This window comes from Cucurbita pepo, chloroplast (assembly GCF_057944985.1).
Source record: "Cucurbita pepo chloroplast, complete genome".
Taxonomy (NCBI): Eukaryota; Viridiplantae; Streptophyta; class Magnoliopsida; order Cucurbitales; family Cucurbitaceae; genus Cucurbita; species Cucurbita pepo.
The window spans coordinates 2,501-15,000 of NC_038229.1; the positions used below are offsets into that span (position 1 = coordinate 2,501).

The following is a 12,500-nucleotide window of genomic DNA, read 5'->3' on the forward strand; positions in this document are numbered from 1 at the left end:
GAAGGATTTAATCGCACACTTGAAATATAGCCTAAAAAGTCAAGAGAACGCTTGGATAATTGGTTTATATGGATCCTTTCTGGTTGTGACCACACATAAAAATGACATTGCCATAAATTAACAAGGTAATATTTCCACTTATTCATCAGAAGTGGCGTATCTTTTGAAACCAGAATCAATTTTCCTTGATATCTAACATAATGTATGAAAGGATCCTTGAAGACCCGTAAGATAGCCGAAAAATAATTAGCAAACACTTTGACAAGATGTTCGATTTTTCCATAGAAATATATTCGTTCAAAAAGGCCCCTATAAGAAGTTAATCGTATATGAGAAGATTGGTTACGTAGAAAAAGGAAAATGGATTCGTATTCACATACATAAGAATTGTATAGGAACAAGACTAATCTTTGATTTCTTTTTGAAAAAAAAGAAATCAATTTTTTTGAAGTACTAAGACTATTCCAATTACAATACTCGTGAAAAAAGAACCGTAATAAATGAAAAGAAGAGGCATCTTTCACCCAGGAGCGAAGGATTTGAACTAAAATTTCCAGATGAAGGGGATAGGGGATTAATACATCTGACACATAATTTAAATGTGGTAATTTATCCTCTAAAAAAGGAAATATTGAATGACTTGATCGTAAATTATAAGATTTTGCGATTTCTTCTTCCTCTAAGGAAGATACTAATCTTAGGGAAAATGGAATTTCCACAATGACTGCAAACCCTTCGGATAGCATTTGAGAATACAAATTTTTTTTGTACCCCAAAAATGGATTTTTGTCATAATTAGTGGAAAAAAAAAAATGATTCTGGTGATACATTCGAGTAATTAAATGTTTTACCATTAGTAAACTGGATTTTTTGTCATAACCAGAATTTTCCAAAAAAATGGATCCATTTAAAAAATGATCATGAGAAAATGCATAAATATACTCCCGAAAGATAAGTGGGTATAGGAAGTCACGTTGCCGAGATTTCTGAAGTTCTAAATATCCTTGAAATTCCTCCATTTAAAATTTGATTTGAACTGGGGATACTATAATGGATTTATTACGTTATCAAATGATACATAGTGCGATACAGTCAAAACAAGGTATTACAGTAAAAATAATAATAGATACCCTGTAAATAGGTAAGACTTATCAACGGACTCTCTATCCTCTCTTTTCTTTTGCCATCTAATGGGTTTTTATTTTAGGATAAAAAAGATGATTAGAAATCCTTTATTTTTTCAACCCAATCGCTCTTTTGATTTTGGAAAAAAATTCTTTATCAATATACTGCTTCTTCTACACATTCCCCTCTACCCCATAATGTAGAGTAACTAATAGTTAGGACTTAGAAATCAATAACTCACTCATAAGAAAAGTCCTTCCCGCATCAAGCACTAATATAGTTTTAACGTCTAATTAGATCGGGTAATCATTCGAATTAAGAACATAAGCCCGTTACTTTTTATTTCTCTATAATTGGAGCATAGGGCTCTATCCATTTATTCATTCGACCCACCCCACTTGACTTGACTTTTTTTTTCCGCATCAAGAATTCAAACAAGGTTTGGCCTAATCTAGTAAGGTAAAAATATTACTAGAATTTTTCATTGATACGACATGCTGCTTTTTCCATTCATTCCTTTCAGGATCAGTCGCGGTCTTACAAACTCTACCGATAGTATGGACGAATCTGTTTCTTCATAGAAATGTGTAAAAGATGCTAGCCGCACTTAAAAGCCGAGTACTCTACCATTGAGTTAGCAACCCCAAAAATAGAAAAAATTTTTCTGTGTAGATACAATCGGAATCAAAATAACAAAAGAAATTAAATTGCACCACGTAATCAAAATATTCCAAATAAAAAAAACTTCTTATATCACACAAAAGTAACTTTTTGTATCACAGAAAATACAATGAGACCATCATGTGCGTGAAAAGCAAAGGTCCTGAAACGGAGATAACTAGCTTCATTTATACACGATCGGATTATATTTGTTTGATACACTGTTGTCAATATGAATGTGAATAGTGAAAACCGACTACAATGGAGAAAATAAAAGAATTATAAATGAATAAAAACCACATGGAAATAACAATTTGAATTGAATAAATATATTTATTTTTTTATTTAAATAGATAAAGATAACAAAATATAATAAGAGAAAATATTCTAATAAATTAGATTAAAATAAGAGAAAAGAATTCAAAAAACTACGGACTTGGATTGGCACTATAGAGATAATCAACATAGATAGACATAAAAGATGTAGGCGAAAGACAAAATTAAGGAAGAAGTAGAAAAAAATATATCGGGTTTATTCAATCCATAAATATAAATAACTAAAAAAACGGAATCCCCCCTTTTTTTTTTATTTGTTCATAGAATTGCAACAAAATAACCCCATCGATGGGGGAATGTACTAATTTTTATTTATAGTATATCCTATAGAACCAATTAGTTCATTTAGTCACTTGATTGATCTTTTTTCTATTCATCTTAGATCAATTTCTATCACTAAAAAAAAAAAAAAATATATTTTTGTCGTTATCGAAGACGGAATTTTAAGGTAATAAGTGTAGTATGAATAGAACAAGAGAGGGGGGAAATAATAAAGAAAAGGTTAGCCAAAGCTATATACAAGTTATCCACACCCTCTTTTTTTTATTTCATTAATGGAATTTCGGTTATTGATTAAGGTGAAGTTCTGTAAAAACCCCTGCCTTCTTTAAAATATCATGAACAGTTCCTGTAGGTTGAGCACCCTTTTCAAGGAAATATAGAATAGCAGGAACATTTAAATAGGTTTGATTCTTTATCGGATCATAAAAACCCACTTTACGAAGATCTCTTCCTTCTCTTCGGGCTCGAACATCAATTGCAATGATTCGATAAACGGCTCATTGGGATAGATGTAAATTAACAATACCCCCCCCCAGAACCGTATAAGAAGTTTTCTCCTCGTACGGCTCGAGGAAATTCAAAGTCATGTATAGAATTCTAATTTTCAAAGTCATGTATAGAATTCTAATTAATGTCAAATGGATTCATAGATTATGAAATCAATTAGACTATGATTTAAATACCTTTTTTCTGATTCTTTTGTTTATTTTTTATTCTTTTTTGAAAAAAAAAAAAACTCATTCTTATCCTCATAACTCAAGTTGTATAACTCTCACTCAAAGGAAAACAACCCTTAAGCTTAAGCATTTCATTTATTGAGCGGTCTCTAACCCCTTAATTTTTGCCTGTCTCCTTTAGAATCTATTTCAATTCTTCATTCTGATCTAGTTTAGTTATTGAGACAATTGAAAAAGATTTTTACTTGTTGAGGGGATCCTTTATCCTTGCCTTTAATCATTGGGTTTAGACATTACTTCGGTGATCTTTAATCGTTTCAAAATGGCAGCAACATACCATTTTTTCTGATTGATTTTTATCAAAGAATCATATAAATATATAAATAATGGATTCTCATGTGATACACTTTTGATCAAATTTGACGTTTGAATTTGAAACTTGGTCGAATTGGATCCTTTCGATTTCTATACCGAACATATACTTACGAAGTAGTTTTAACTTATTGATTGACACTAACCCTAGATCTCTGCCCTTGATAAATGAATCAATACTTTCTACTCGAGCTCCATCATGTACTATTTACATCAAAACCCTCAAAAAATTAGAGCTCTAGTGGAACAGAACAAACGATGTCGAGTCAAGAGCATCTTCATTCCTATATAATATAAAATGGTGGGTATAAGAATCCACAGTAGATCATGTCCTTCAAGTCGCACGTTGCTTTCTACCACATCGTTTTAAACGAAGTTTTACCATAACCTCTAATTTCGTGCAACTGGTATGTAATTGATTCATTTATGGAATCATGTATAGTCATTGGTTTAGTTGGTCCATAGTAATCTATACTCTTATGACATGGGTAGTTTTTGAAAAAGTCTTGGGAATACTTCTATTTATTTAAACCCATATTTTATTATATATATTGGATCATATAACATTTTTTTTCTATGAGTGCAATATTTATTTCTCTATATATAGATATTTTCTATATAATATCTATATCGAGATCGAGAGAGAGATTTTTGAATTTCTATAAAATCAATTAAGAAATCATTAATTACGAATAATTAAGAATCTCCATTTTTCAATTTCTTCATAGAATGGATTCACGAGTTTCATACTTCTTCGAGTACCAAGGACTCATAAGAAATCCTTAAAAAGATTTAATTGATTGAAAATTTGCAATATTATTATTTGAATAAGGTTTTGTTGTAAAAAAAAAAAGGATTTATTACATTTTATTATCATAAATAAATGTATATTCGGATTAACCCATCCATAATTTGAAACAAATAGATAGATCCAAAATAAAAAAATTTTTCACAAAAAAAATAAATAAAACGATAAAAATACATAATAACAAGACATACATCTCAGCATTTTCTGCCTAGTTTATTTAAGTTAAGAGACTCAATTCAATAATCTTTCCCTAAAATAAAGTGAAAAAGATATATAAATAACCTCTGTCTGAATTGTTACTTGGATTTACAATTATCCATTAAAGACAAACACAAAATCCGAAAAAATGAGGTGAAAAGAAATACATAATATGTTACATATGTAATTTGATTCTTTGTTAATCAGATTCGGGCAGATATTAAAATTGATATCTTCCATTATGGATTAACTCCTATCTACCCCCCAATTATATAGAGTAGATGCATCATAAATAAAAAAAAAAAGCTCCTACGGGGGACTGGACTAGTTTCGGAGGTGCTAGACTATCTTGTATAAGACCAAAATCAAACAGATCTAGATTAAACGATTGTTCCTACCTATTTTTTTTTTTTTTTTACTCTAAATTTGAGCACCCTAAATAGGTCTTAAGAGACTTAATATCATTGATTGAATTCCATTAATGCCAAAAACACAAGACCTTCGTGTTTATAATTCATAAATCCACAGAAAAAAAAAAAAAATACTCGGGTTTCACACACCATTTAAGAGATAGAGAATAAGAGAAGCTTTCGCATTTCGATTTGAAATGCATCATTATAAGAAAATAAGAAGGAACAATAATATTCTATCTATATCTAATACTAGACTCTTAAGCATAAGGTTGTTTAAAAGGGCAAGCTTTAGTCGGATATGATATGGAATATTTTTCTATATATCTTAGAATATACTATTCTATATATAATACACATACTCTGGGACGGAAGGATTCGAACCTCCGAATAGCGGGACCAAAACCCGTTGCCTTACCACTTGGCCACGCCCCATTTATATTCACCACCAATAAACACTAATATTCGTAGTGGTTGGTCGTCAATTCCAGTACAAAGATTTATAGAAATAATTATATTGTTGCTCGGATTTTGATACGTTTATAGATCCAATTAAACTGAATTTATTGATCATTACATATAATTCCATTAAGATAATGTATGAAAGTAGGATTTCTTCTATTCTCTTTTTATTTGAGAATTGAAGGATTTTTGATTGGCTGAGTTCAAATCAAAGAAAGGTTTTTTGACCTACTTTATGTTATTAATTTTTCCCGTATCCCTTATATCATAGCAATAATACGGGATTAATAACTCAATCAAATCAAAAGAAATACAATTATCTTCAAGAACAAAGAAAAAAAAAAAAATTGTTATGCTTAATATCTTAAGTTTCATCGGTATCTGTCTTAATTCTTTCCTTTATTCAAGTAGTTTTTTCGTCGCCAAATTGCCTGAGGCCTACGCTTTTTTGAATCCAATAGTAGATATTATGCCAGTAATACCTCTATTCTTTTTTCTATTAGCTTTTGTTTGGCAAGCTGCCGTAAGCTTTCGATAAGATTTTTAATACTGTCCGAGACAAATTCATTATTTACTAGAAAAAAAAATTCTAACTAGTTATAAGATCAGATAAATCGTACATACAGTCTGAACCTTTGAGTTGAGTCCAATATTGAAATTCTTCTATAGCTGTGATAAATCTGGATCACTCTCATTTTCTTATTCTTACTTTTTTCCATTGAACGACCCTGTTAGAGTCCCCCACAATATATAATTGTAGGTATGAAATACAATTTTCAGTAATGAACGACTCAACTCGTAAAAATTTTTCCTATTTCTTTTCTAGAAATAACTTCACTGCATTTCTTGGTGTCAAAACAGGTTAAGATAGAGAATCTATTCTCTTAAAAAAAAAAAAAAAAATGATCTTGGAGATTGTGTAATGCTTACTCTAAAACTATTTGTTTATACAGTAGTAATATTCTTTGTTTCTCTCTTCATTTTCGGATTCCTATCTAATGACCCGGGACGTAATCCGGGACGTGAAGAATAAAACAAATGATTTTTTTCATTGCTTGATTTTGAAATGTTCTAAAAATTTTATCTATTCCACATCTTTCCTAAACTATAAAAAAATACCAAGTAATTGACAGAAACGGAAAGAGAGGGATTCGAACCCTCGGTACAAAAAACTCGTACAACGGATTAGCAATCCGACGCTTTAGTCCACTCAGCCATCTCTCCCCAAATTGAAAAAGGATAATTACTATGATACATAGTATAAAAAATAGAAAATGAAGGCTTGAAAAAAGCCCTTCTTTATCTCTCTTGATTATCTTTATCTACCCTTTAATTATATGGATATATAATTATATCGATATATATAATTATCTAGATATATCGATGGATATCGATAAAATCGATAAATACTTTTATGAGCAATTCCATTTAGATAAATTAGATAAAGTAAGGGCTCAAAAGAAGAGATATCTCCAATCCTAATATATAAATATTACCAATATATTAAAGATTGCTAAAAATATATATTTCTAAATAAAAAAAAAATATAGTACCTCTTTTATTTTATTTCATCCCAAAAGTCCTTGTCATTTTATTTCCACGGCCTGGCCTGGTCAGTACCTAGCCGGGCTTTTTTTGTTCCAATGAATCGTAGATAAAATTATTTTTTTTATTTGAAAACACAAAATTTTTTTGAAACAAAAAAAATCGAAACAACAAGAATCATAAGAAGATTTATTATTTGATTCCTATGATACAGAAAAAGATGATATAGAATCAAGGTGCCATTCCTTACTATTATTCTTTATTTTAGTACTTTACTAGAATAGAATTAAAAAACTTGTTAATTTTTTAATTAAAATGAGTCCTCTTTTCCTAATCTCATCAGTCGCCCTGATGAAAATACGTCAACGTTCGAATTTTCATGATTCTTTTCTGATCCGATCTTTTTATTATTTATTACTACGACTTATTTTCGTCTTCGACAAAAGGTCAATTTATATGCAATAATTGCATTGTAGCGGATATAGTTTAGTGGTAAAAGTGCGATTCGTTCTATTAATCCCTTAATAGTTAAGGGATCCTTCGGAATTATTAATATTCCGATCAAAAACTTTTTTTCTTAAAAGGATTTAATCCTTTACCTCTCGATGAAAGATTCGAGGAAAAATATAAATTCTCGTGATTTGTATCCAAAAATAAGTTGGAAATTGAAAAAATTGGATCACGAAATTACGAAACATAATTTTATTGAATTGGATCAATACTTCCAATTGAAGGAATAAGGGATCCATGGATAAAGGTAGAATTTTTTCTAATCGTAACTAAATCTTCAATTTTTTCTTTGGATAAGGGAGATTGAAGCAAAACAAAATAGCTATTAAACAGTGTCTTTGGTTTACTAGAGACGTCGACATCGTTTTTTAGCTCGGCGGAAACAAACTACTTTTCCTAAGGATTATATTAAATAGAAATAGGGAACGAAATAAATAACTGGAAAGATTGTTATAATCTCCTCTTGTATAGGGATCATCTATAAAGCGGGTCCTTTTGAATGCATTCAGACGGAAAGGCTGACATAGATGTTATGTATGGGTGGCATTTTTTTTTTCTTTACATCTTACATGTAAGAATTTATCCATCTTCCATAAAGGAGCCGAATGAAACCAAAGTTTCACGTTCGGTTTTGAATTAGAGACGTTCAAAATGATGAATCAACGTCGACTATAACCCCTAGCCTTCCAAGCTAACGATGCGGGTTCGATTCCCGCTATCCGCTTATCTTATTCTTATTATATATATTCTTATATATATTATAAATATAATAAATTATTCATTAATTAATTGAAATTTTTCAATTAATTAAAAATTAAAATGGAATTACTCAAATCAAAATTTTCACATTACTTAATTTTAAGTAATGTATTACTTAATGTAATGCATCATTGAATTGAATACGCAATTTCCGGAATTGTCACACATTTTTTTTTACGAACAAGAGAGGTGAAAATACGAAAAAAAAAAATTGGAATGAAAAGCGTCCATTGTCTAATGGATAGGACAGAGGTCTTCTAAACCTTTGGTATAGGTTCAAATCCTATTGGACGCAATTTGTTTCCATATATTTTTTTAGTTTCCAATTTCTATATCATGTCAAGAAGGGTATTTTGAATGATTTGAATAAGAGACGTGTATAGTTAATATAATAACTACTAATTATTAATTTATTAAAAATAGTAAATTAGTTTTAATATTAACTGTAATTGTAACTATCTTTTTAGATTTTTTTAGAAAAAAACTAATAATTCGATTCTGTTTTATTTGAAGATAAGATATTAGTAGAAAGGATGGATATTCAAATTCGAAATATTAAGATATTTATGATATTCTAAATATATTATTAGAAATAGAATCTAATTTTGACTTTTAACTCTTTTAACTATTTTAGTAAAAAATTTCTTAATTGTATTTACATTTCATTTTAATATTGATATATATTTCTAGAAATATTATTTACTTTCTTTAATATATTTATATATATTTATATTTAGTATTTTCTAAAAATTATATATTCTACCTAATAAATGAAAAGAATGAAATTATTTCATGTTGAAATTATAACATTTTCAAGTTATAAAATTTATTTATACTTTACTTGTTTTCTTTTATACTTGGTCTTGAAGTAGAAAACGTTCCATCTGTTCCTGAATAGCTTCTTTCAAAAGGGCTTCCGCTTCAGGGGTGAATGTCTTGGTGGAAGATATTATTTCTTGAAACTGAGGTTTATTCGTTTTTACGTAAGTACGTAACTCAACGAGAAATTTTCTTACTTGTTCAATTTCTAATGAATCAAGATAACCATTCGTTCCGGTATAAATAGTCATTATCTGTTCGTCTACCGTGAGAGGGGCTGATTGGGATTGTTTGAGCAACTCACGTAATCGTTGACCTCTTGCCAATTGATTCTGAGTAGCTTTATCGAGATCAGAAGCGAATTGCGCAAAGGCTTCTAATTCGACAAATTGAGCCAATTCCAATTTTGATTTGCCGGCTATTTGTTTCATGGCTTTAATTTGAGCTGCAGATCCTACTCTGGAGACGGAAATACCCACATTAATAGCAGGTCTGATTCCAGCATTGAATAGATCCGCAGATAAGAATATTTGTCCATCGGTAATGGAAATTACATTAGTAGGAATATAAGCTGAAACATCTCCCGATTGGGTCTCAACTATTGGTAAAGCAGTCATACTTCCTTCACCTAAAGCAGAACTTGATTTAGCGGCTCTTTCCAAAAGGCGTGAATGCAAATAAAAAACATCTCCCGGATAAGCTTCGCGGCCGGGCGGTCTTCGTAAAAGAAGAGACATTTGTCGATAAGCTTGTGCTTGTTTGGAGGGATCATCATAAATGATTAAAGTGTGTTGTTTTCTGTACATAAAATATTCAGCCAAAGCTGCTCCTGTATAAGGGGCAAGGTATTGTAATGTAGCCGGAGAATCCGCCATTTCGGCTACTATAATAGTGTATTCCATTGCCCCCCTTTCCTGTAAAGTAGTAACTACTTGAGCCACAGAAGAGGCTTTTTGACCAATAGCTACATAAACACATATTACATTTTGCCCTTGTTGATTCAGAATCGTATCCGTGGCTACTGCAGTTTTACCGGTCTGCCTGTCCCCAATAATTAATTCTCGCTGACCACGTCCGATAGGAATCATCGCATCAATAGCAATAAGTCCTGTTTGAAGAGGCTCATATACGGAACGTCTCGAAATAATACCAGGAGCGGGAGATTCAATTAACCGAGAGTCAGAAGCTGAAATTTCACCTCGGCCATCAATAGGTTTAGCCAGGGCGTTTATAACACGACCTAAATAAGCCTCGCTTACTGGTATCTGAGCAATTCTTCCCGTTGCTTTTACAGAACTTCCCTCCTGTATCAGCAAACCATCACCCATTAATACAACACCAACATTATTTGATTCTAAATTTAGAGCTATGCCTATAGTACCCTCTTCAAATTCGACTAATTCACCTGCCATTACTTCATCAAGACCATAAATACGAGCAATGCCGTCGCCTACTTGAAGTACAATACCGGTATTTACAATTTTTACTTCTCTATTATATTGCTCAATACGTTCACGGATAATATTACTAATTTCATTTGCTTGAAGGGTTACCATGAGTATTTCGTAATTCTTTTTTTTTTTTTTTCAAAAAAAAACAAAAAAAAAAAAATAATGCCTACTGTAGAAGGACTAATCAGTTAGTTATTTCTTTCATCGTCCCAAACATGGCAATATTAGCACTGATGGTACGTAAATGTAACTCGTTGTTCAAACAACTATTCAGAGTTCCTAGAGCTCCTTGTAAGGCTTGTTGGAAAACCTGTTGTCGTACTTGATTAATCGCTTTTTGTTGTTCAAAACGAATAGTTTCATTTTTATAATTTTCTAATTGTTCCAAACTTTTAGAAGTTGAATTAATCAAATTCAATTTTTCTCGTTCTATCTCAGAGTATCCATTCACTCGAAACTGATCCGCTTCCATTTCGACTTTTCGTAAGCGGGCCCGGGCTTTTTCCAGCTGTTCAATGGCCCCCCCGCGGAGTTCTTCTGAATTTTGAATTGTTTTCAAGATCCTCTGTTTTCGATTATCTAATAAATCACTTAATGAAAGTAGATTGTCTTTCCATTCATTTCAAAACTTCGACGATCCCTTCCCGAACCAAACATGAATCTTTCGATTCATTTGGCTCTCACGCTCAATTATTGCAATTATTTCTGGGAAATTCCCATATATCTTTTTGAATGTAATGAGCCTATCCTCTTTTCTCTATTCATATTCCACAAAGAAAAATAAAAAAGAAAAAATCAAATTGATCATTAATCCAAGACCCGAATATTCGGAGGACTCTTCTGACCAAACAAACAATTGTCAGCAAAGTTGTTTCTTTTTTTCTTGAAATCCAAAGAATTTTTGTTACTTTATACATAACATAGGTCATCCATTCAGCATTGGATAAAAAAGAAAAAAATGAGGATTTCACCCTCATTTTTTTTATTTTTTTACAAAAAAATTATAAAGGGGTTCAGTTCAAATCATTTTATCGACATGAGTGTTCTATATCGATAAAAAAAATCCCAACTATTTGAAACGATTTATGTATTAACATAGTAGTAGAAAGAGTACCATGCTGCGTCCGGACTTCAAACGGTTTAGCTTTAACCATGTTAATGGTCCCACATTATTGGTTCATAGAGAATCAAAGTGAATTTACCAATGAATCACGAAATGCTATGGTTCTTCAATATGATTTCTTCATTTTGTCAGAAGTAATTCGCGGGATCATGCACCTTTTCGTAGTTATACCTAGAAAAGTACAGTTGGTTGTATCCAACTTATTCTTGAAATAAACAACTCGCACACACTCCCTTTCCAAAAAAAATCAATACACCAAGCACTACGCTTAGATTTATTGGATTTGTTGCTAAAATATCGGTATTAAATCCGAAACTCTCGGCGGATGGCCAATAACCCAAAGAAATGAAAGAATCGGTTACATTTTTCATATGATCTCCTTTTTTTTATAGATAAAACTAATTATCTATTTCTTTCGATTTTTTTTTTTATTAATTTCCTATTTCGTTTCGAAATAGAGTAAAAAATATGTTGTAACAATCCTAAAAAAAAAGTTCCATTCGAGATTGGACTAAAAAAGGGAAGGAAGAAGGCGAGTCAGTATGCTAATGCCTCATCCTCAAATCAATCCTTCCCATAGGTTATTGTCCCAACGAATAAGTAATTGTAGGAGTGAAAGCTTCATATAACTCGAGCATATAATTCGAAAAAGCAAGAGCAGCAAGTCCAAGTAAATAAAATACGAAAAAAATACGTAATTTTTTTAGGATTAAACAAAAGGATTCGCAAATAAAAGTGCTAATGCTACAACCAGTCCATAAATTGTTAAAGCTTCCATAAAAGCCAGACTAAGCAATAAAGTACCTCGGATTTTTCCCTCCGCCTCGGGTTGTCTCGCGATCCCTTCTACAGCTTGGCCCGCAGCAGTACCTTGACCAACCCCAGGTCCAATAGAAGCAAGCCCGACGGCCAATCCAGCAGCAATAACGGAAGCGGCAGAAATCAGTGGATTCATAATAAGTT

The 12,500-nt window shown here is 31.3% G+C and overlaps 7 protein-coding genes and 4 non-coding genes across 11 annotated transcripts in view; 3 read left to right on the forward strand and 8 right to left on the reverse strand. All coding sequences in view use genetic code 11, as the record gives it.

Annotated features, from left to right (window-relative positions):
- Positions 1-1,019, reverse strand: part of matK (maturase K) — a 1,512-nt gene extending 493 nt beyond the window's left edge. The window contains exon 1 of the mRNA in view: positions 1-1,019. This exon is cut by the window's left edge and continues 493 nt beyond it. Coding sequence (YP_009505061.1) covers positions 1-1,019 — 1,019 coding nt within the window.
- trnK-UUU overlaps positions 1-1,769 on the reverse strand; it is a 2,565-nt gene extending 796 nt beyond the window's left edge. The window contains exon 1 of the tRNA in view: positions 1,733-1,769. This is a non-coding gene — a tRNA (tRNA-Lys). The remainder of the gene's footprint in view (positions 1-1,732) is intronic.
- Positions 1,770-2,687: 918 nt separating this feature from the next.
- Positions 2,688-3,837, reverse strand: rps16 (ribosomal protein S16). The gene is made up of 2 exons: positions 3,790-3,837; positions 2,688-2,900 (listed from the first exon to the last, which is right to left on the reverse strand). The coding sequence occupies exons 1-2, from the start codon at positions 3,835-3,837 to the stop codon at positions 2,688-2,690; spliced, it is 261 nt and encodes an 86-aa protein (YP_009505062.1).
- A 1,394-nt stretch (positions 3,838-5,231) lies between these two features.
- Positions 5,232-5,303, reverse strand: trnQ-TTG. The gene has a single exon. It is a non-coding gene; the product is annotated as a tRNA-Gln (tRNA).
- A 379-nt stretch (positions 5,304-5,682) lies between these two features.
- Positions 5,683-5,868, forward strand: psbK (photosystem II protein K). The gene has a single exon. The coding sequence runs from the start codon at positions 5,683-5,685 to the stop codon at positions 5,866-5,868; it is 186 nt and encodes a 61-aa protein (YP_009505063.1).
- Positions 5,869-6,252: 384 nt separating this feature from the next.
- Positions 6,253-6,363, forward strand: psbI (photosystem II protein I). Its single transcript has one exon. It carries the CDS (start codon positions 6,253-6,255, stop codon positions 6,361-6,363), a length of 111 nt encoding a protein of 36 aa, YP_009505064.1.
- A 103-nt stretch (positions 6,364-6,466) lies between these two features.
- trnS-GCT lies at positions 6,467-6,554 on the reverse strand. Its single transcript has one exon. It is a non-coding gene; the product is annotated as a tRNA-Ser (tRNA).
- A 1,813-nt stretch (positions 6,555-8,367) lies between these two features.
- trnR-TCT lies at positions 8,368-8,439 on the forward strand. The gene has a single exon. It is a non-coding gene; the product is annotated as a tRNA-Arg (tRNA).
- A 556-nt stretch (positions 8,440-8,995) lies between these two features.
- Positions 8,996-10,519, reverse strand: atpA (ATP synthase CF1 alpha subunit). Its single transcript has one exon. The coding sequence runs from the start codon at positions 10,517-10,519 to the stop codon at positions 8,996-8,998; it is 1,524 nt and encodes a 507-aa protein (YP_009505065.1).
- A 79-nt stretch (positions 10,520-10,598) lies between these two features.
- On the reverse strand, positions 10,599-11,908 carry atpF (ATP synthase CF0 B subunit). Its single transcript has 2 exons — positions 11,761-11,908; positions 10,599-11,008 (listed from the first exon to the last, which is right to left on the reverse strand). The coding sequence occupies exons 1-2, from the start codon at positions 11,906-11,908 to the stop codon at positions 10,599-10,601; spliced, it is 558 nt and encodes a 185-aa protein (YP_009505066.1).
- Positions 11,909-12,246: 338 nt separating this feature from the next.
- On the reverse strand, positions 12,247-12,492 carry atpH (ATP synthase CF0 C subunit). Its single transcript has one exon. The coding sequence runs from the start codon at positions 12,490-12,492 to the stop codon at positions 12,247-12,249; it is 246 nt and encodes an 81-aa protein (YP_009505067.1).
- Positions 12,493-12,500: the final 8 nt, after the last annotated feature.